General features: G+C 32.9%; 7 protein-coding genes across 7 annotated transcripts; 4 read left to right on the top strand and 3 right to left on the bottom strand.

The window, feature by feature from the left end:
* Positions 1-702: 702 nt before the first annotated feature.
* EIN_175590 (hypothetical protein) lies at positions 703-2,755 on the top strand (the record flags this gene model as incomplete). The annotated part of the gene is made up of 2 exons (XM_004260495.1): positions 703-2,468; positions 2,533-2,755. The coding sequence occupies 2 exons, from the start codon at positions 703-705 to the stop codon at positions 2,753-2,755; spliced, it is 1,989 nt and encodes a 662-aa protein (XP_004260543.1).
* A 2,042-nt stretch (positions 2,756-4,797) lies between these two features.
* EIN_175580 (threonine dehydratase catabolic, putative) lies at positions 4,798-6,096 on the bottom strand (the record flags this gene model as incomplete). Its single annotated transcript, XM_004260494.1, has 1 exon — positions 4,798-6,096. One exon carries the CDS (start codon positions 6,094-6,096, stop codon positions 4,798-4,800), a length of 1,299 nt encoding a protein of 432 aa, XP_004260542.1.
* A 645-nt stretch (positions 6,097-6,741) lies between these two features.
* Positions 6,742-8,142, bottom strand: EIN_175570 (hypothetical protein; the record flags this gene model as incomplete). Its single annotated transcript, XM_004260493.1, has 2 exons — positions 6,742-7,206; positions 7,297-8,142. The coding sequence occupies 2 exons, from the start codon at positions 8,140-8,142 to the stop codon at positions 6,742-6,744; spliced, it is 1,311 nt and encodes a 436-aa protein (XP_004260541.1).
* Positions 8,143-10,096: 1,954 nt separating this feature from the next.
* On the top strand, positions 10,097-15,325 carry EIN_175560 (protein serine/threonine kinase, putative; the record flags this gene model as incomplete). The annotated part of the gene is made up of 1 exon (XM_004260492.1): positions 10,097-15,325. The coding sequence occupies one exon, from the start codon at positions 10,097-10,099 to the stop codon at positions 15,323-15,325; it is 5,229 nt and encodes a 1,742-aa protein (XP_004260540.1).
* Positions 15,326-17,103: 1,778 nt separating this feature from the next.
* Positions 17,104-17,730, bottom strand: EIN_175550 (hypothetical protein; the record flags this gene model as incomplete). The annotated part of the gene is made up of 1 exon (XM_004260491.1): positions 17,104-17,730. The coding sequence occupies one exon, from the start codon at positions 17,728-17,730 to the stop codon at positions 17,104-17,106; it is 627 nt and encodes a 208-aa protein (XP_004260539.1).
* Positions 17,731-18,998: 1,268 nt separating this feature from the next.
* On the top strand, positions 18,999-19,701 carry EIN_175540 (hypothetical protein; the record flags this gene model as incomplete). Its single annotated transcript, XM_004260490.1, has 2 exons — positions 18,999-19,050; positions 19,109-19,701. 2 exons carry the CDS (start codon positions 18,999-19,001, stop codon positions 19,699-19,701), a joined length of 645 nt encoding a protein of 214 aa, XP_004260538.1.
* A 490-nt stretch (positions 19,702-20,191) lies between these two features.
* On the top strand, positions 20,192-21,658 carry EIN_175530 (hypothetical protein; the record flags this gene model as incomplete). Its single annotated transcript, XM_004260489.1, has 1 exon — positions 20,192-21,658. One exon carries the CDS (start codon positions 20,192-20,194, stop codon positions 21,656-21,658), a length of 1,467 nt encoding a protein of 488 aa, XP_004260537.1.
* Between the last annotated feature and the right edge of the window lie 152 nt (positions 21,659-21,810).

Raw genomic sequence — 21,810 nt, 5'->3', positions numbered from 1 at the left:
CGGCTGATCCGCATTAATTGACTTTGAGTTTGGTTCAGCCAAACAATTGTGGCTGATCAAAACAGCTTGGCATGATTTTTTTGTCAGCCAAAGAAAAAAATTTGGAACAACAAATAATGCAACCAAAAATAGGAAGTCTGTGACATTTTCGAATAGAACAATTTAATTATCAGCCAAACTAAAAACTTGATTTAAATTGTTGTCTGTTCAAATCCAGTTATTTTACATTAACAACGCTAATAAATACGCCAAGACATTATTAATTATGGTATGGCTTTGATCTTAATAAAAGTATAATTTGTTCAAAGACCATAACTTCGTTTGATATATATTCTTTTTGTACTTCTTTCTTTTAAATAAGCTGTTATTTTTCCTCTTCACCTTAAAAAAAAGAAGTACAAAAAGAATAAAGCGAAGCTTTAATATATATGTTCATTTATTATAAATTATTAGTTTTTGTATAGTAAATATGATAATAACAAATTACTATTTATTTAACAAATCAGAACCTCCTATAAATATCGTATCAATCTTAATAACCACAACTTGTTCACAAACCATGAACAAATGATAAACTATAAATTTATATAAAACAACTATATACACCAATATAGCTTACTAATACTTTAATAACAAATTAACTTATAACTAAACTTGATAGAGAAACAATAATGAAGACCAGAAATGGACTGAAAACGACAAATGGATATTCCCACACAAGCAGTGACGTTTATAAAAGGCGCGATTGATTCTTCTGACTCTATTTTAGTCCGTGAGTTTTGTCGTGAATTTGGTATTCCGACTGAATTTCGCCTCCAGATATGGAACATGTTTCTTCAGCCCAAGAAGGAGTTTGTAGAGACCAAAATTCCGATAACTGCCGTGAAGTATCGACCACAGTGGTACAATTTCAGTAGTACTGAACAAGAGGAAGCTGTTAAAATTGCATTAAGTATTCAACCTGTTCAAGTCCAACCTTTTTTTAATGGGATAGTAGATATAGCTGCCGTGGTTGTCAAACTTTTTCCACGCGAGAGTGAAGAACTTCTTTGTGGGATGACGAAGTCTTTGCTCTATAAATTTCAACCGTTTTACAAATACTTAGACTCAGTCATAGTGACTGGGTTACAGAACTTGATCCACATGCTCTTTTTATATCATGACCCGTTACTTTCACTACACCTTGATATGTATCGAATTGAACCCAATGAATATACTAACTACTTTGGCTTTAATTTGTGTATGGGGATGTGCACTGAATTTAATGATTTAATCAAACTGTGGGATGAGTTCATAACATTTCCAGATACTACATTATACGTATACTGTATTGTGGGATACCTCATATATCTCAAAGACGACTTTTTAGACCAAGAAACTAATAAAAGTGGAGCAAGTGCAGTGAGGAAGGTCATTGGGAAGAAATTAAGACGAGAAGAAGTGAAGACTGTAGTTGCGTGTTCTAAAGCTATTAGACTGTCGACGGTGTCTTCTTTCAATAGAACACTTCTTGGGGTCATGAACAATTTGGAGAGTTATAAACAAGTCTTTTCAAAGTCATTGAACTCTTCACTGTTTTTGACGACGTTTCCCGGAGACGTTATTAACGACACGACGGGAAGACAAATTCCGTTTTTGTTTATCGACTGTCGCCGACAAGAAGCGTTTGAGATGGGGAGTATATTGGCTGCAATTAATATGGATTATCTAAGGAGACAAAGAGAGTCAAAGTACGTCGACAATGTCTTCAAAAATGAACTCTCCGTACTAACACAAAATAACTCGACGTTTCATGTTGTCTTATTTGGCGATGGAGAAAGAGTTTCTGGAGTGCCCGATATTAGTGAGTTGAGTATGATTGGGTTAGACTTTGTCAAAAGAGGAGTCAAACGTGTTTCTATTATGAATCAAGGATATGTCAAATTCCATAAAAACGCGTTAGATGGAGTGAAAGGATTTCAATTGATGAACCACGACCCAACTACATGTTCTTTCTGTTTGACTGGGAAACCTATCGATTTTGAAAAGAAGGAACAACCTAAAGAACAGTTCGCACCACATAAATTCGACCACCAGCGAGCTCTCAGTTTCACACAGACTATTGCTAACAAAACGATTGAAAGAACTCAACACATCACCAACGATTTGATGGAATTCTTGTATGGAACTCCACAGAAGAAACAAGAGAAGAGAATTGACTTGAAGATTCCACAAAAGAATGACATGAAAAATGAGTTACAAATAGACCCAGTTCTTCAGCACAAAGTAACCGAAATACCAAAGAAAGAAGAAGTAAAAACAGTTCAACTGTTCGACATTCCGAACTCATCACAACTTGAAACGCCAAAGACAACCAAACAAAATGAAGAAGATGACGATGACACGTATTTGAAAGAGTTAATCGCAGAGTCGTCACAGTACGACTCGTTCTTAGACGTCAGTGCAAATGATGAGCCAAATTGGAAACCGTTTGTCTCTCCACAAATTCCACACCATATAATTTGGTTACACACATTATTACTAACACATTAGGGTCATAACAGTGCTCACAACAATATCCATACTAATAGTAGAGAAACGTGGCGACAACTTCTCGTTGCTCGAAGATATCAGTTTTGAGAATATCACCAAAGTAGTAATGAAGAAGTCCGAGCCCGAGAAATTTTCAATAGTCTATGGAGCGGAAAAGTGCACGATTAAAGTACCTGGAAGCTATACCCGGTTTGTTGAAGAGATCACAAACATGCAACAATAATTATTTTTTTTGTGGTTTTGTCTGATGGTGACGTTTTTGAAGTGAGAAGTACTGCTTTTGAGAAGTTCTTTTTATTATTTAAACAGACAAACAATTCACAAGTTTAATTGAAATACGAAATTAAAAGAAGTAGTTAAATATATTATTTATATAGTTTATTTTTTTTATTGGATAATACATAACGACAAGCACTGAAATTGATACAGTTAAAGAATAGAAAATAACACAAGAATAAATTAAAAGATGAAGTACATATAATATAAGTCATTGAGAATAGAACAGCTTCATTCTCTTTAGAAGGGGTAATCAAAGTACTTATCATTCTCATCACAAGGTTCTGGTGACTGTTTGATAACAACGTTCTGTATTTCCTCATCATTAAGGGTGTGAGGAATTGGGTTCTCTGGGCGAACTACAGAGAATTGTTGCTTCTGGGTGTAGTCTGAAATGTATGAGTAACTCTCGATATTGCAACTGTTGTCAAGAGAGTAGAGAACAGAAGCAATTGCTTTTCTGTAAGCAATTGGTCTCACGACTTCACTTGGGAATGCGGATTGTCTTGTTTCCATTTTCTGAATGAAAATAGAAGTTTGGTGAGCTTTATAAGTTCTTTACGTTTTAAATTTTTTGTGTTTCTTTATTTGAAAAGGAGTTTCTTGACTTTTCGACCCATTTCAAATGCTTTTAACCCGATTCAACGCGGTCGTTGTGACCATTTCTATTTCGACATTTCGGTCGAATAAAATACATTTTTCAAGAGCCCTCTTTATTCTGCAGAAACGTTCTTTTTCTCTAGGCACGTAAAAACACATTACTCGTGTTCCCGTATTAATAAAGAAATTCTACCAAAAATTACAACCAAAAACAGAAGTGTACTTAAAAAAGAATTATTTGTCATATTTTTAAAATCAATGGAATAATTCTACTGCTTTTGGACTTGTTGTGGTGATGTGGAAACATATTTTTTTGGCGGAAAATAAGACTTGAATTGAGAATATTCTTATTCGTGTTTTTTATTATTTGTTGACCGCCACCATTTTGGTGACAAAACGTGTTGTTATGGTTTGTCTTATATTTTTAATAAAAGAAATAATAATAAAAAGAAACTAACATGGTAATAAAAAATGGATTTTGTCAAGACTGAAATGCCAAAAAAAAAGTCGGAATTTTTTTTAATAATAAAAAGACATAAAAAACTCTAAATAATAGCTTTTATGATAAAGAAAATGCGGGATTATTGGCCACATTCAAATAAGAAAAGAAAACTTGGGTTCGGTAGTTTTGAAATACAGCAAAGAATGTTCTCTCTTTGTACAATTTTAAACACAAAAAAAACAGAAGTTTGAAAAACAAAACGTTTTTTGTTATGTGATAAATATTTGTCGAAAATAGGGGTTTTATTAGTAAAATTTCGGGATTTGATATAGGGTTTCAATGCATCATCTTATTTATATATTTCCAATCATCGAAATCTGAAAAAAAATGGATTAAATAAACTAAAAAATACTATCACATGTTTTAATTATTTGGATTAATTATAATTAAATATATTATTAACAATGTAAACAACGAAACCCCATTTTCTATTTGTTTTTTTCTTTTGTCTTTTAATGTAAATTACAACTAAAAAAAAACAAACAAGTGACTAACAAAGAAACAGTCATTCGAATGATTTTTTATTTTATTTTTTATAAGAAATAACTAATTATTTACCTTTTTATGATAAAAAAACATCACCACTTTATTCGAAACAACAAAAGTTTATTACTCAAAAAAACACGACCAACAAAAATTGCACATTTTTTATCTTTTCAGTTACTTTTAAGAATGAATGATCGGGTGATTACTGTAATAATAAAAAAAATTTGCATCTGATTATTGTGATACAATTATCATTTTTTTGTTGTATTTTGATTGTTTAGTATAAAACAAACGGATGTGATTTTATAGGCAACGTGTATGTTTCAATGGAAACCAAACCCGTTCCAGACAACACAAATTCTATTATTTAAAAAATACCAAAGATAAAAATTAATGAAAAATCACTTGACCAAGTTGTAACCATCCTTCTCAAGAGATTCGAAAATCTTATCTCTATGTTCAGCACCATAACACTGCATTTCAACATCGCAAAGGCAAATACCCAAAGTCAAAGTTGCTGGTCTTCTAGTCGTGAAACTAGTGACAGATCCTTTTTCTTTGTTAATAGACAACAAGAGCTGATGAATAGAATCTGGGACATCCAATATTTCAACTGTGAATTCAACCTTTCTTCCTGCTTTGATGAGGCCTCTTTCGATGACTTTACTGATCATACTAACGTCCAAATTACCACCAGAAACAACGCAGACAACATTAGTGTTCTCGGTGAGTCCCTTAATTTTCCCAGAGAGTAACGCAGCGACTGGAGTTGCTCCAGCGCCTTCACTCACTATCTTACATCTTTCAAGCATCATAACCATTGCGTGCGCAATACTTTCTTCGTCGACAGTGACAACCTCGTCGACGTATTTCATCATGACATTTGCTGTTAATGAACCCGGTTGCTTCACTGCAATACCATCAGCAAGAGTCTTAGCGCTTTTCATGAGACACAACTTATGCTCCTTTTTGGTCACTGCCATTGATGGACACGTCTCCGCCTGTACACCTATCACTCGGATCGATGGCTTGAAAGTCTTTGCAACGTAAGCAATCCCACTCAAAAGTCCTCCACCTCCAATAGCACCAACGATGACATCAGCATCTGCCAATTGGTCTAATATCTCAAGTGCTATTGTACCTTGCCCAGCCATCACATATTTGTCATTGAACGGGTGGACAAAAGTCTTTCCTTCTTCTTGGCAGAGTTTCATCGCATATGCAAGAGACTCGTCAAACACTTTCCCATGAAGAATCACCTCGGCACCATACCCTTTCGTCGCTGCTATTTTCGCCGTCGAAGCAAATTCAGGCATCACAATCGTCGCACTGATTCCTGCGTTACGAGAAGCAAACGCAACACCTTGCGCGTGATTCCCGGCAGACGCGGCGACGACTCCTTTCTTCTTTTGTTCTTCAGTTAACGTCGCGATCTTGTTGATGGCACCTCTAACCTTGAACGATCCTGTTTTCTGCAAGTTCTCAAGCTTCAAATACACTTTACAGCCAGCAATCTTAGAAATGGTGTTGCTGAATTCTAAGGCAGTGTAATACGCAAGACCCTTTATTCGAGTCGAAGCCGCGTAGACGTCTGATACTGTAATAGGGATATCTCCCTCGGGGATATCCCCAACAATATCATACTGAGTTCCTTTTGGGATGATTCCGTCTTCAGTGGTTGTTATAGTTGGTGTGGCCATTTTACTTGAATATAGAGTTGAGTGGGCTTAATAGTGCTCAAAAGGTTATACACAATAAATCGAAGCTGTGCTTTCGTCTTCTCTTTTAGTCTTTTTTTAACAACTTCCTTTCATTCGTTTTTTATATCTCCTGGTTCTTTTTATTAATATAAAGTATTATTATTTTAATATAATGCTAGAAAATGTTTTGTGTGAGTGTGTTATTTGAACTGTGTTTGTGTTGTAATTGGGAATTGGCGAGTCAAAAAGCGGGAAGGTTTTTTGGTTTCGTAGATGGGTGTTCGACACTGGTATAAAAAAGAGGTAGAATATTTCTGTCGTACAGTTCTCCACGTGCTCGTTAATTCGCTTGAAGAAAATGCTTTTGGAAAAGTAATTGTTCGAATTCAAAACGGCAGAATCAATTCAATGGTATAAAAAACAGTTGTTTTATAGTGATTTTCATTGAATTTTGAAAGAAATGAATAATATGCCAATAGAATTGAAAATATTATAATTTAATAATTTTAATACACTCATTACATTTAAATATTAACATTCTAATATACACTCAACTCTTATCGTGACACAAGAAGTTGTAAATGATTAATAAAAATGACTCAATGAAAACTATTAGACAATAGTAAACAAATTAAATATAATAGTTCAATCAAATGATTTTGAAAACAACACTGAAGTGGTTGCTGTTTGATCCTTTTCTAGTGCATCACCAAGGTGTGTTTCACTGAAGTCCTCATTTTGCGTTTTAATCATTGCGTCCATTTGTTTCATAAACTCGATCTCTTGTTTTACATCCTCTTCGTCTTCATCTGAATGACTTTCATTGTCTAAGTCTGGTCCTTCTTTGAGGTCGTCCATCATCTCGTCAAATAAGTCGTTGAACTTATTCTCTTGCACTCCCCCAGTCTTGTCGAGCCCATCTGAAAATCCAACAAAGCCTTCCGGACCGGCTTCAACTCCAAGTAATTCTTCCATTCCTCCTTTCAACCTCTCTTCGAATTTATCAGGTTCCATAACTCCTTTATACATATGTAGTATTTGTTTCATATCAATTTCTGTTACTACGTCTTCGATCAATTGGTTTGAAGAGTTGCCATTAACTTTATAACTCTATGATTCAGTCATATAAGAATATATATAACATGATAATAATAATATATATGTCTCGTGTATATATCGACTAATAAAGAAAAGACAAACATCAAAAAGGGAATTATAGTCTTTGTGCACATGATGGTCCTGTATTGAGACTTCTTGTCGAATTATATGGTCCAACCCACTTGTAAGAATCTCTCCAAGCTTTTCTTGATACAAGAAATCTTCAGTACTTTTTGTCATGAAATTGTAATACCGTGCAAATTGCAAGTTTGTCATGATTATTTGGCATTGCTTTGTTTCACCATATTGTTGTTTGCTTGTTGTAAAATCACTTTCTTTGACTAAACCATTCGAGACCATGTTAATAATAAGTCCAAAGAGCTCTGTATTTGAATTAAGAAATTGAGCTACTTTACTATTGATCAATGCAATTGTTCTGTGTTGTGCATTTCTTCTTTTATTGTCAAGTATATATCTGTTGAGGGCTTCAGTCATTTGAATGTTAATACACTCATCGTTGATTTGTGTCAATGGATCTGTTATAATAATATCGGTGAACATCACATTGCCTCCTTTGATATAAACATGGTGTAATTCATTCTGTGGAGTGATCCACTCGGGTAACAGTTCGGGAAATGCAGTCAATATAAATTCTCCATCATCATCATATAATTCAAACACCGCGTTTTGTGTTTTAGAGTACTCTATGATATGGTATAAGATCTCCCATTCCTCAAATCTGGAGTACTCGACATCACACACAGCAATAAAGACCTTTGTGGCCTTATTAAGTAAATCGGAATTTTCTGGAGTAATATGAGTTAAAGAAAAAATGTCGTGGTCGGTCGGAAAAATCAGATGAACTTCTTTGTGTGAAAAACACTGAACAACTAGTTGGTTTTTAGCCGCCTTGTGATAAACTCTGACTTTGTCTTTGTCGTGTTCCATTTATAGTTTTTAGTAGTTTCTTTTTAATATTGTAGTCAAGTTATTTTTTTAATGTTTTTATTAATTATTATATTAATAAAGTTTATATTTAACAAATATTATTTATTTATATAAATTGTCTAAATATATGTTGATATACAGTCAAGATAAAAAGTCGGATGCTGAGAAAAAGGCGGATGCTAATCTAAATATAAATTTGTTTTGGTGTTTTTCATTTTATTAATTATTTTAATGATTATTTATATTAAAATTTATAGTAATTATATAAATAGTAATATAAGTGGGATGCGGGTCTTAAATTAAAACTAAATATTTACTATATTTTATTTAAATATTTTAACAAACTAATAAATGAAGTTGAAACTCAGAACTGTTATTATCAAATTGAACAACAATATCACCCGTTTGTGCTTTTAAAGAGATTATTCAAGTGTTGGGTCTATTTTATTAATGAAAGATATATTCAATTATACATCCACATCAACTAAAACATAGAACAGAGAAAGTGGAGGGAAAATGATAGTATTACATGAGAATAATGGAAGTAAAAGAACTCAATTGACGCTTCTACAAACTTATAAAATATGATTTGTTTGGAAGAGGCGGTATGGTTTTAAAATTCAAGGTGATGTCCAAGCTTACTTCTCCAAATCATTCCAAAATATAAATTCACACCGTTTCCATTGTGGAATGGTGTTGTGTGTTGACTACAGACTAAATGATTGTTTAAACTTGTTTTATTTCTTACTACTTTTTATTTAGCATAACAGCCGATAGTTTTTTATGTCTGCTTATATCAATGCATATAATTATTTATTCATTGTGCTATATGGTTATGATAGTATTGAAAATAAACATTAAACATATAACTTATAACGTCTTGGGAGAGTTGTCATTCGTCAAGTCAACATCAATATACATTTAAAAATTAATAAATAAGAATTTATCAAAAATGAAAGATATGAACAATTAACTGTTCAACAACAAAAACGAATGTTGTGATTTAATTTTTTTGTTATAATAATAAAAATACTATAAATCAATCAAACTTTTAGAAGTATTAAGAATATTCATTTTTTGTACATATTATTTTTTGTTTGAAAAATAACCAATAGTTGCGAGCATCTGACTTTTTCTTGCATCCCCTTATTTCCCCCTACTGTAGTTTAAATATAATTAAGTTGTAGTTTTTCGAATTCATTATTTTAATTGAACGAAAATAGTCATTTTTTTACGTTTCATTCATATTCTATTTTTCTCAAAAATGCGATAATTTTTCGATAATTTTACCTATTTTTTAATTTATTATTATCAAAATTAGATTCATTTAACAAACAATAGAGAAAAAGAACAATGCATTTTTGGGTTTGGATAAAATTTAAAGAATTTTCATAATAAAACTAAAAATATTAAAAATAAAAACGTTTTTAAGAAAAATTAATTAGAATTATCGAGATTCTCCTTTTTTGTTATTCTAAATTAAAATAAGAAAAAATAGTATATTGATTTATTCAAACTTGACAAGTTGAGATTGTAATTACCGAAATGCACAACCGATATAAAAATGCCACGCCAATTTCCCACTATTTAAATTATAATAAAAAAAACTCGACATTTCTTATCAAAAATTCATTTATTAAGAAAATTCCATTTTTTTAATTACAAAAAAAGAAAAACGAAACGAAAGAAACTTGAATAGTAAATGCTAGTATTTGTTCTAGCCTCTTTCTTATTTATACAAAGAGGAGATGCGTGGTGTTGGGTAGCAAATTCAAACACAAACATCATCGAATGGAGTAGTTCAGGTACATGTGGTTCGAACTGGTTTTCTATAAGCACTGGCAATAATCTTGACACGTTTACGTTAGGTTCCAATGCTCCCACGAAAACCGGTTTAAGGACAAATGACAATGACTATAATAAGGCAATCACATTTGCTTCCAACTCGAAAGTCATGTCGTTCTTCGGATACAATTACAAATACGTCTATTGGAATATCAACCTTCAAAACGCTCCAGAACTCATCGTTTTCACTTTTTATAGGACTTCAAATGGGCCTGATGTACAGGAAAACGTCTACGTGAGTGACAAAGCAGCTATTTTCATTGGTACAAACAATCAACAATATCTGATTTCTTACACCACATCGAACCGCCCATATCTCTACTTCGAAAAAGCAAGTGGTGCAACAACAACTAATATTTATATGCAAAAAATCACTGAGGCGGGGTGTAGATATGCATTCAATACTAATAACATCGACAAAATTCAAGCGGGTGATGGCAACTATTTGCGCGATATTTGTCAATTTGGAAACAATAAACATCGATACGTCGTTTGTCGGAACGGTGACAATGATCCACAATCAGATTGCAGTTGTTACATTCCAAGTAGTATTGCGACTGCTTCGATTAAAGATACTCTTTTTAATTATCCAGACTGTATGTATAACAGCACTGATTTTACGTTGACTATTTTGGCAAATCACACGACAGTCAAGTTTGACAAAGAGCGTGGAAATGAATGGAAAACACTTAATATTCAAAGTCGTAGTAATCCAATTGGATTTATGTTGGGAAATAACTTGATGTTGAACGAAGGTGTGACTCTCCCGACACAACAAGTCAATGTATCTCAACTTTACACTGGTACGTCATACACTTTTACTGTCAAAGGGACAGTCACATTCCAGAGATTCAGTGGTCTTCATTCTTTTGGATATTTTAACTTTAACTCGGTGAATGTAAATGCAATGGATGAAGGTTCATTGTTATTTATTGGGAAAAACCAAGGTTCTCTACCTTCTGGTATAACATCTGTCTGTGAGAACGGATTGTATACACGATATGCGAAGGGGTCAAGCTCAACTTTTGGATGCAATTGCGCATGGACTAACAACGCTTATGACTATCCTGATTGCCCTATTTCAGCAGCATCTTCTGGCAATTTAATGTCACTTTCTGTTAACTCACAAACATACAACGGAGGTAGTGTGTCTTGGAATATTTTCACATTAACAATGACAACAACTTTATTGTATGGTAAAATCACAGCAACAAATTGTTATTTCAAAGGAAGTGTATCGATTGCGGGTGATATTACGTGTACTTACCTTTACTTGACAACTGAAACTAACATCACACTCATGGAAGGGGCATATCTCACTATTAATAACGTTAATGCACAAAACCAAGTCACCACAATTGACGCGAGAAAAGGGACATTATCTCTAAATTCTATTGTTCAAAATATCGACACTACCATATATGTTTCAACCACATTAAGTGTCAATTCAATTCAACTGACATCATCCGGTGTATTCAAAGTTTCTTATAATCTTGTTGTTGAAATTTTGACACATGAGAGTGGATGTACTATTTCAACAGATGGCATTTTGACTATTAATAAATTCGCCAATCAAAATCCATTAAATGTTGTCGCGTCGCAATTCACTGTTTCATCAACAGTATCCAAACTGGTTATCGGAAGTATTAAAACCAAAACGCCTATTTCCATACCAGAAACAATTGAATATATTTCAATCGATACCATCTTGGGGGAGTTGGAAACTACCAGTCAACCATTTTTAAACATTACACGATCAACAAAGAGTTTGAGTGTCGCAAAAATACCTACACCACCTTCTTCCTTCGAAACAGACGCAACAAAAATGATGCAATTTGTGTCGATGAAAAATCGAAAAATCAATTTTGAAGACAACACTACTTTAACTTCTCATTTGGTATGTGATAGGCAAATGGTTGTTCTTGGGAACACTAACATTGGGTGCAACGATTTGAATTTGGCGAGTAAATATTGTTCACCACAAAATAATGATGGCACTATCGTGTATAAAGACTCTCTTGGAAATATTGACTATTCATGCCCATGTTACACAAAGACGGGCGTGGACACTACTCTTGCAATAGTTGATGTTTCTCAATATACAATCAGTGATGAAGAACAGTATAATATAATTGATATCAACAACACAGTTGTAACACTCACAAACAACAACCCAAATGATCCAGATTTTAATATTCATTTTGTGAAGAATTCTTCACGACTTAGTTTGTATGGGGAAAAAAACGCTGCTTTTTTTAATATGAATACAAACTACTATGCGACAATTGTCATCAATGGACCAATTCTACTTGGTGCCACGGCTGGCTTTGGCTTTGTTTGGGAAAATGAAATTTCCATTTCGCCTACCGGTCTGTGTAAAGTTGTTTTGAAAGAAGCGTCCAACGAAAGAACAACTTGTATTAGTTGTAATGGCCATGTGGATGTGACCGGGAATTGTGTAGTTGACAATGGCACGCATACTATTCCCAATTGTGTATCTCAGAACCAAATAACACTAGAAGAAATAACACAAAATGTTTGCGAAGCGTGCGATGATGGGTTTTTCATTGATAATTTTGGATGTTCCCGATGTGGTGAGAACTGTACTAATTGTAAGAGTAATACATCATGTGTGGTATGCAAAGATGGGTATTTTGTTGATACAAATGGAATGTGCCAACTTCAAGACAATTGTGCGTTGTACAACCTTGACAAATGTTTGAAATGTGAAGACAAGACTAAACTCCAAAATGACAAACAAAATTGTTCAACACAAAATGATAATTGTATTTCATATTCAAGTGAGAATTGTGTTATATGTGATACAGAAAACGGCTATTATTTGGGAACCAGGGGATGTCAAAAACAAGACGACAAAAGTTATTCGTCTGTCAATTCAACAGCAGTTATTTCGTGTTCAGTTGGATACTATTTATCAGATCAAAACTGCGTGAATTGTTCCAAAATGAATTGTCTTTTGTGCGACATGCTTGGAGGTACATTATTGTGTTTTTCGTGTGCAGAGAATTATTATTTGAACTCCGCAGGTCTGTGTGTTTCAATGAGTTTAAAATCTTCTTTAAAAACGATGGATGTTCCAGCGTGTTCAACAGTAACGAATTCATATTGTACTTCATGTGTAAGTGGGTCGTATTTTAATGGCGATCGATGCGAGAAATGCCCCGACAATTGCACTTCATGTTATCAAGATGAGTGTTACACATGTGAAGCCAATTATTATTTACATGCAACCAAAACACAAAGCGGTACAGAGAACTTTGGTTGTATCAATGAAGAGATTTCGAATTGCTTGGAATATTTAAGTGGACTTTGCATTAATTGTAAAGATTCGTTTGTTCTCATTGATCACCAATGTGTTCAATGTAACGAATCGTGTACAAAGTGTCTTGAAACAAAGGATGAATGTTATGAGTGCAACAGTGGATTTATGTTGAACGACTACAAATGTTTACCATTAATTGACACACATTGCGACAAACAAATACCAACCAAAAGCGAGTGTGCAATTTGTAGTAAATCGTACTTCAGAAATGGTACTTCGTGTAGTAAATGTATTGACAACTGTGGGACGTGTTATACTGAAAATACATGTACACTGTGTAACGACAATTTTTACATTAATAGTAGTGGGGTGTGTGCGAGCAGCTCTGTCTTGAAAAATTGCACAACAAAAGACGCATACGGTTGCATTGGGTGTGAAGACGGCTTTTTCTTGTTGGACCATTTATGCGTCCCATGTAATACTTCGACTGAGAATTGTTTGTTATGTGATTACATTGACGCCAAATGCAATATGTGCCAAGACACTTACGTGTTGAACGACAACCAAATGTGTATCATCTTCTCTTCTTTGTCACAATGTGTCGAGGCAACAAATTCAAAATGTACAAAATGTGCTTTTTGGTATACAGTGAATGCTAATGGAATGAAATGCGATGCATCTCCGGTATGGTGGGTTATACTCTTGGCCGTGTTAGCTGGTCTCTTTGTCGTTCTTCTTGTTGTATTATTGATCATCTTCTTGGTTTGGCGAGTGGTCAAGAGAATCCACAATCATCGACTCATCCAAGAGCAGAGAGAGCAGGTGAGTCACTTCTCGATGACAAAGTCGAATATTCAGTGGGTTGCTTTGACTTCAAATTGCGATATATTAGTCAACAAAAGAGTGATCGACTTCAAGCCAGACATGACAGAAGACGTTCAAAATATCGAACTTCCAGTTGGAGTCGAGTCTCGTGATGTGATTTGTATAGGAAATGGGTACGCCGGCACCATTCAACTCTCTTTCTTGACAGTTGATGAGGTTGACTCTAAGTATACACTGCGATGTAATCCACAAGAGATGACACTGAAAAAGGGTGAAGCGTTTGAGGTTGAAGTGTTTTTAACCCCGTTATGTTCTTGTTTCATCAAAGAAAAAGTACAGTTACGAATATTCAATATCAAGACAAACAAGAAGGTCATTGAGAACATAACAATCGAGACGTCCACACAAGTCTCAACCAAATTGGACTACGACGAAATCATGGAAGAGAAGCAAGTTGGCGAAGGAAGTTTTGGTGTTGTCTTCAGAGGATCTTTCCGAGGTAATAAAGTAGCAATTAAGAAACTCAAAATGTGTGATGCTGAAGAGGCTATGGAGGAGTTTGGGAAGGAAGTTTCGATGTTAGACAAATTTCGGTGCAACTACATAGTGCACTTCTATGGAGCTGTCTTCATCCCAACAAAAATCTGTTTAGTCACTGAATTTGCGGATTATGGCAGTCTTCAAAACCTTATCAAAGAGAAACCAAAGCCGAAAGACAACATTCGCATTAAAATGGTATTGGACGGAGCGAGGGGTGTGGAATACTTACATGCAAATGGTATCATCCATAGAGACATCAAGTCAGATAATATCTTAGTCTTCTCATTGGACGGTGGGGTCGACGTTAATGCGAAATTAACGGACTTTGGTTCATCTCGTAATGTTAACAGTTTAAAGAACAACATGACATTCACCAAAGGAGTTGGTACGCCGATATATATGGCACCAGAAGTACTCAATCAAGAGAAGTACACAACGTCCGCGGACATCTTCTCGTTCTCAATTTTGATGTATGAGTGCTTTGTGTGGGACAAAGCGTATCCAACAAGTCAGTTCAAATTCCCTTGGAACATTGCTGAATTTATTATTCAAGGCAACCGACTCACACAACCTGATAAGATGCCTGACTGGTATTATGTTGTGATACAAGGATGTTGGAAACAAGCTGCTGCAGAACGGTATGACATCAAACAAGTTGTTGATCTTGTATCTACAGGTATTCAAGAGTAAAGGCTTGGTCAATTGATTATGTGTTTTTCTGTCTGTTTGTATTTTGTTACTTATAATAATAATTTATTATAATAGTTTCATTACATGAACTATTACTTATATGTCATTTATAGTATTAGTAATTAATATAATTAATATAATTAATATAATTAATAAACACAATAAATCATTTATTTAAGTAAAAAAGCTAGAAATATAGAACATTAATTACAATTGTTGGGAAACATCGTCTCAACGTTGTTTGGGGTTGTTGATCGTTCGGGTTCGTCGTCGTAATTAATTGTGTAGAGACCACCAATCGTCTTTTCTTCGCGAGTTTTCATTTGTTTTTTTGCAGAGTTACTCCGTTTAATGGAACGCCAAGGGACAAAGTGTGTGAATAAGTCGACAAATTCGTGGGACCATCGAGTTGTTGTGTTAACACAAGTCATCAAGAATGAGTGTTGTCAGATGGAAGCGACTTTTTAATTGCAATTCTGTTCGACAAAGGGTTTAGTAATTTATTGAGTCGTATTTTCTGGTCTCTATATTTTGTCGAGTGACTAACTCTCCCGAATTGTTCAATTACCAATGGCTATAATTAATTACTTTTTTTCTATAGTTTAAACTATATTTGGCTTACAAATATTGTTCATCTTTTTGTATTTTGAAAAATAAAATGAAAGAAATTTACCTTTTGTTATAGTTATTATATTATTATTATTATGGTTAAATATATGAAAAAAAAGTCGAGTGGAATTGCATTTCTTGAGAAACACCCAAAAATTACTTTTTATTTTTTATGATTATTTAGAGGCAATTAATTATTATGGTTTTAAAAGTAGAGATTAGCTAAACATATTAATTAATATTACTATTAGATTATAATTTATTTTGGTATTGAAGCAAACAAATCGAAATTTGCTTTATTATTAATCAACGCAAATTTATTATTGTATAACCATTATACAAAATAATATAATTAATATAATTAATAATATTTTTTTTGTCTTACCAATTTTGGATTTTTGCATAAGATTTTGGTTTTGTTATAAGATATTTTTTCAAAAAAAAAATTTCATTACAGAATTTGTCTGAATAATTGTGTTCAAATTTATTCATTATTTACTAATTAAAATGATATTAATAATTATTTAAATTAATTAAATGATTTGACAACAAATGAATTTGATTTTGTCAATTGTTTTTGAAAAATATAACAAAAAAATACTAATTTTTTGAGATTTTTTTTTAAATTTTCGATTGATTTGAATCGTTTTAAAATGAATATTATTTATTAAATAATTAATAGTATCTGACAATTCGATCAATTTTTACAAATTTTCCGAGTTTTTTTTTGTGTGAAATGGACAACTCTTATAGATAATAATTTTATTTCATTATAATTATTTATTAATTTTAAACTAAATTATATATTTATAATTAAAAATCCAACTTATTTTTTTTTATAAATATAGTTAATATTATTAATTAGTTAAAATAATAAATAAAATTGTTATTTATTTAAAAAATTCAAAATACCAAACATTTTAATAAAAATAATTATTATCTATCAAACTTTTTTTAACACATAAAACAAATTTTTTTAAAATGTTTTTTAAATTAAAAGTATTAACTACTCATTATAATTATTGTATTAAAAAGTTCAATAAAATTTTTTCAAAATGTTGTCAAAATGTTATACCAACCATTTAATAAGTTGTATTAAAATCAGTACTTTATTTTACTATAAATTAAATTAACAACCAAATTCAAATCATAGTTGACATTAATATAATTTATTGTATTGAGCAGCATCCGCCCTTCTCTTTGATTTCTGGTGGGATTGGCTTTTTTTGTGACTTGAGTTGTCTAATAGCTTCTCCGATAGCACCGGGTAGTATATCATTAAATAGTTGGTCGATTCCTTGTCCTGTGACTGTTGATATTTTGTACTCCTTCATTGGGTGTTTTGCGAGGAAGGCATCTTTAGCTTCTTTATCAATTTTATCTTCCAACTCACATTTATTTCCACACAGTACCGTTGGTATTATGCCTTTATTTGGACCATATCGAACTAACTCATCAAACCACATATTTAAACGTGCGAATGAGTCTTTGTTTGATACGTCATATAAAAAGATACAAGTCACTGCATTTTGATAAAAAGCGGAAGTCACAAAGGACATCTGCTCTGACCCGCACGTGTCTTGGAAAGTCAATTTGACCTTCCTCCTTTCAAATATAAAACTTTTGGACTGAAGCTCTCGGACGGGTCCAGTGTACTCAACGTATCGATTTATGACAGTGGTCTTTCCTACACCAAGATCGCCTATTATCGCTACTTTAAGGGCTAGCTCATCTTTGTTCTCACTCTTTTTCTCATCTTTGTCAGACACCATTTCAAAATCGTCCATCTGAGTCATTGTGTACAAATGATAAATGAGTTCTCGAGATTTGTTAAAAATGTAGTAACTCTTCGACGGCGAAATTTCTCTGAAAATTTTTCATTTCCGTTCAAAATAACTGAAAGCAGGAGGAAAATTGGATTTTAAACAAAAAAAAATATGTATTGAAAATTTTGCGAATTCTTTGAAAAAGTGGTGCTTTGAAAAAACTTTTTAAAAACGAATTTTTCTTTTAAAAAAAGATATGATTACTGAGGAAATTTCGGGTTTCGAGAGGAAAAAGAAACAACGAAAAAATTCAATTGTTTTTGGGTATTAAAAACAGGTTAATTGTACGTAACGAAAAATTGCCTGTAAACGATAAAACGAACTTTTACTTCAATATATGTTAAGTGTATGTTATTGTTGTATGTTATTTTTCAATATTTTATTAATAATGGTTAAAATTGGCAAAAATACAGTTTGAATAACACTTTCCAAAATTAGTTTTTTTAATTAAAAATATAATTTCAATGAAAAAGAAAAAATCTATTAAAATATTTGTTTTAGAAATGAAAAAATAACAATGAAAACATTTTAAAGAAAGAATTACTTTTTTCCATTTTAAAAGGTATATAAAACTAAATTAAATTTTAATATTACAATAGTATTGATAATAGTTTTTATTAATTTTAAAAATTTACATTTTGTATTATAATATTTATTATATTGTATTTACTATTTTGTATTATATTTTTGCCATATTATTACTATTAAATATTGTAACTAAAAAATTATAAAAAAATTTATTCAGTTTTGTGGATAAATAAAATAAAAAGATACAAAAATGAAACAACTTCGAAACAAAAAATACAGTTTTTAGATATTTTTTACAATTTGTAATCTTTATCAATTATTATATTTAACTATTTATTTTTATGTTCTTAAAAAATTACTAATAATAACTAATAAATATTTAACAAATGATAATTACAAATTTATAATAAAAATTACAATATAAAGTGAATAAAATAACCATTATCAATAATTGGAAAAAACACATTTTTGGGACATTTTTTTTTATTAGATCATTGTTTCAGTTTTGTCGTATTATTATCAAACTTGTAGTGTTATTAATAAAACACCCAACATTTGAAATAAAAATGAACTAATATATCAAAAAAAATAGTTTATTTTTAACAAATATCATATCATTTTTTTCTTCCCAAAACTTCAACTCAAAATAAAACGTTTGGAGGAGTTGGTTTATCAAAACCGACCAAAGAACTAAGAAATTTACATACACAATGAAGAAGAAGATGACAAGCACGATGCGGCCGAAGAAGAAAGTTGCAAAGGGTTTGTTTTTGCTGCCTATTTGCATTGGGTTTTCAAGGTTACAGTGAGTAATGAGCAGGAACTCTTCGATACGATTTACACAAAACAATCAAGGAAGGTGTGTCCAAGGGTTTGTTAAAAGAGGCAGTTCTTTGCCCACCAAACATTAACACAAACGAATGGCTTGCCGTGAACTGTTTTGACTTCTTCAATAACATTTTGCTTATATATTCATCCGTTTCTGATTTGTGTTCGCCAAGTAATTGCCCCATCATGACGGCGGGTCCGTCAATGGAATACCTTTGGTCGGAAAATAAAAAGACTTTTCCGTTGTGTGCTCGTGAGTACTGCGATAGGCTTTTCGCGTGGGTTCAGACGTGTTTTGACGACTCAAAGATCTTCCCAGAGGAGTTCACCTCCAAGTCTCCAAAATTGTTCTTGCCGACGATCACAAAGATATTCAAGAGACTTTTCAGAGTCTATGCCCACATGTTTTATAGCCACGAAAAACATTTGAAAGACTTGGACCTCAGTGAGCAAGCATTTTTGGGATTCAGACACTTCTATTTGTTCTGCAGAAAGTTCGAATTACTCAGCAAGGACGACATTTCCCCTCTTGCCGAAATGGTTAGCCCAATTGACAAAGAATTCGATATTAAGACACTGAATTGACGCCCTTTATGTTTTGTCATTCCGTCCCAAGTTTTGATTATTTATTTTTTATAGTTATTTTTTACTAATATATTGAGTAACCAGAACGCAGTTTTTGTCATTTTTTATCAACAATAATGAGACAAAATGACACAATTGAATAATAATTATTATATTATTTTTTTAGTTGAAGGACAAATCAATTATACGTGGATAATTTAAGGCAGTATTTTAGTTAGAAAAACGAACATAGAATGGGATAAAGTCTTCAAAAAATAATTATTGAAGATTTTTTCGAATTTTATTTTTAGTTCCCACCCTTTTTGGTCTAGATTTGTGGTGGTTTAGTATGATACATTTATAATTAATATATAGTTTTTAAAAATAACAAAAGAATCAACGAATTATTCTATTCATTTAACACTGTCAATAGTTATAATATAACAACATTATAGTATAATTATAATAAAACTGAGTTTGTTTTAAACCCAAACTAGAAAAGCACAACGAAATGTCCAAAACGAAAACTGCAACACAATCCGTCGTTCCGCACCCACACATTCCAGTGAAACTGAGTGACGAAGATCTGATGTTTATTTTGGAGTTTTTTGTCTCAAAAGTGGACTTTATCAATTTTCTGTGCGTAACGAAAAAGTACCTGAAAATTCCAGAGAAATACCGAACAAACCCCATAAAAATTGACAACAAGACAACTTCTCTTTTCCCCAATCTCGAGGTTCAGAAACTTTATAGTTGGAACGACACACAACTTAAGGATATAAAATTGTACGAAATAGTGTATCCAGAAACCTACTTTCACTATTACTTGAAGTATTTTTCTGTAAGAACCAAAGTCCGCGCTCGCAAGATTATATATTCTGCTGAAGACAGAGTCAACTACGAGTGCATGAAAGGTCCTGGAGTCGTCCCTGAACAGATAACAGAGATTTCAGAGAAGTGTTTTGAAGAATGCAATAAGTTAACTTCGTTGAGTATCCCAGACCAAGTCTCTGTTATAGGAAGAAACGCGTTCGCGAACTGCACAAGCCTCAAAGTACTTAACCTCCCAGAGAATTTGAAGGTTATTGGAGACAATTGCTTTTTGGCGTGTAATAGCCTAACTACGATAAAGCTGGGGAAGAACAATGAATTTAAAGGAAAAGCATCGTTTGGAATTTACATGTTTTTAGAAAAAAATAACATAAAATGCAACGACGTGTTTTACTCCGTTGAAGACAGAAGAAAGTATGGAAACAAAATACCAGAAGTGTGCATTACATTGTCTGAAAAGTGCTTTGCTGGGTGCTTGTATTTGACTGCAATCACCGTTCCGTCCACCATTACATATATTGGAAGTCGGTGCTTCGAGGGATGCAAAGGATTGAAGGCCCTCAGTCTGCCGTCAACGGTGAAGGTATACGACAACGTGTTTGTTGGGTGTTCGTGCATTTCGGCACTCACAATACCAGGCAATTTCCCCAAAATCGACAACTCCATTTTTGAAAACGTCCAAATGGTGAAGTCTATTGAGCTGACGGACTGCACGCAGTTTGACGGTATGGTGTCGTATTCTCTTGCTGTGATTATAGAAAAAGGGGGTATTCCATGTTCAACCATTAAATTTACTGAGGAGGATAGAAGGTTGTTTGGGGAGACTGTCCCAAAGGGTGTGAAGGAGTTGGGAGAGGCATGTTTTTCTGGCGATTTTAGAGTTAAATCTGTTGTTGTGCCAAAGAGTGTGACTAAGCTTGGAGTTGGTTGTTTCAAAAACTGCTGTTCGTTGACATCCGTGACTTTGCCAAGCACGATAGTTGATATTCCACAGTCTTGTTTTTACCAATGTCCGGTTTTGAAGAGCGTGAAGGCGAAAGCGAAAAATTTAAATTATGGGAAATACTGCTTCTTTGGCTGTGAGAAGATCAAGAAGTCGAAGAAGATACCTCCCGAGTGTTTCGAGCAAGAACCAATTATGAAATGAATTTTGTTGATAGAATCACAAAACCATACAACACCTTTTAAATATTTCTAGTTTATTCATTTGTTTATTCAACAATAATTAATACAATTTGTTGAACAAAACAAAGTAACAAAGTGTGTTTGGGAGCGAGAAACAAAGGAATTAACTCAATA

This window comes from Entamoeba invadens (assembly GCF_000330505.1).
Source record: "Entamoeba invadens IP1 unplaced genomic scaffold scaff_1105074725183, whole genome shotgun sequence".
NCBI classification, from domain to species: domain Eukaryota; phylum Evosea; order Mastigamoebida; family Endamoebidae; genus Entamoeba; species Entamoeba invadens.
The sequence above is the reverse complement of the archived record's forward strand: the minus strand, read 5'-3'. Positions and strand labels throughout refer to the sequence as shown.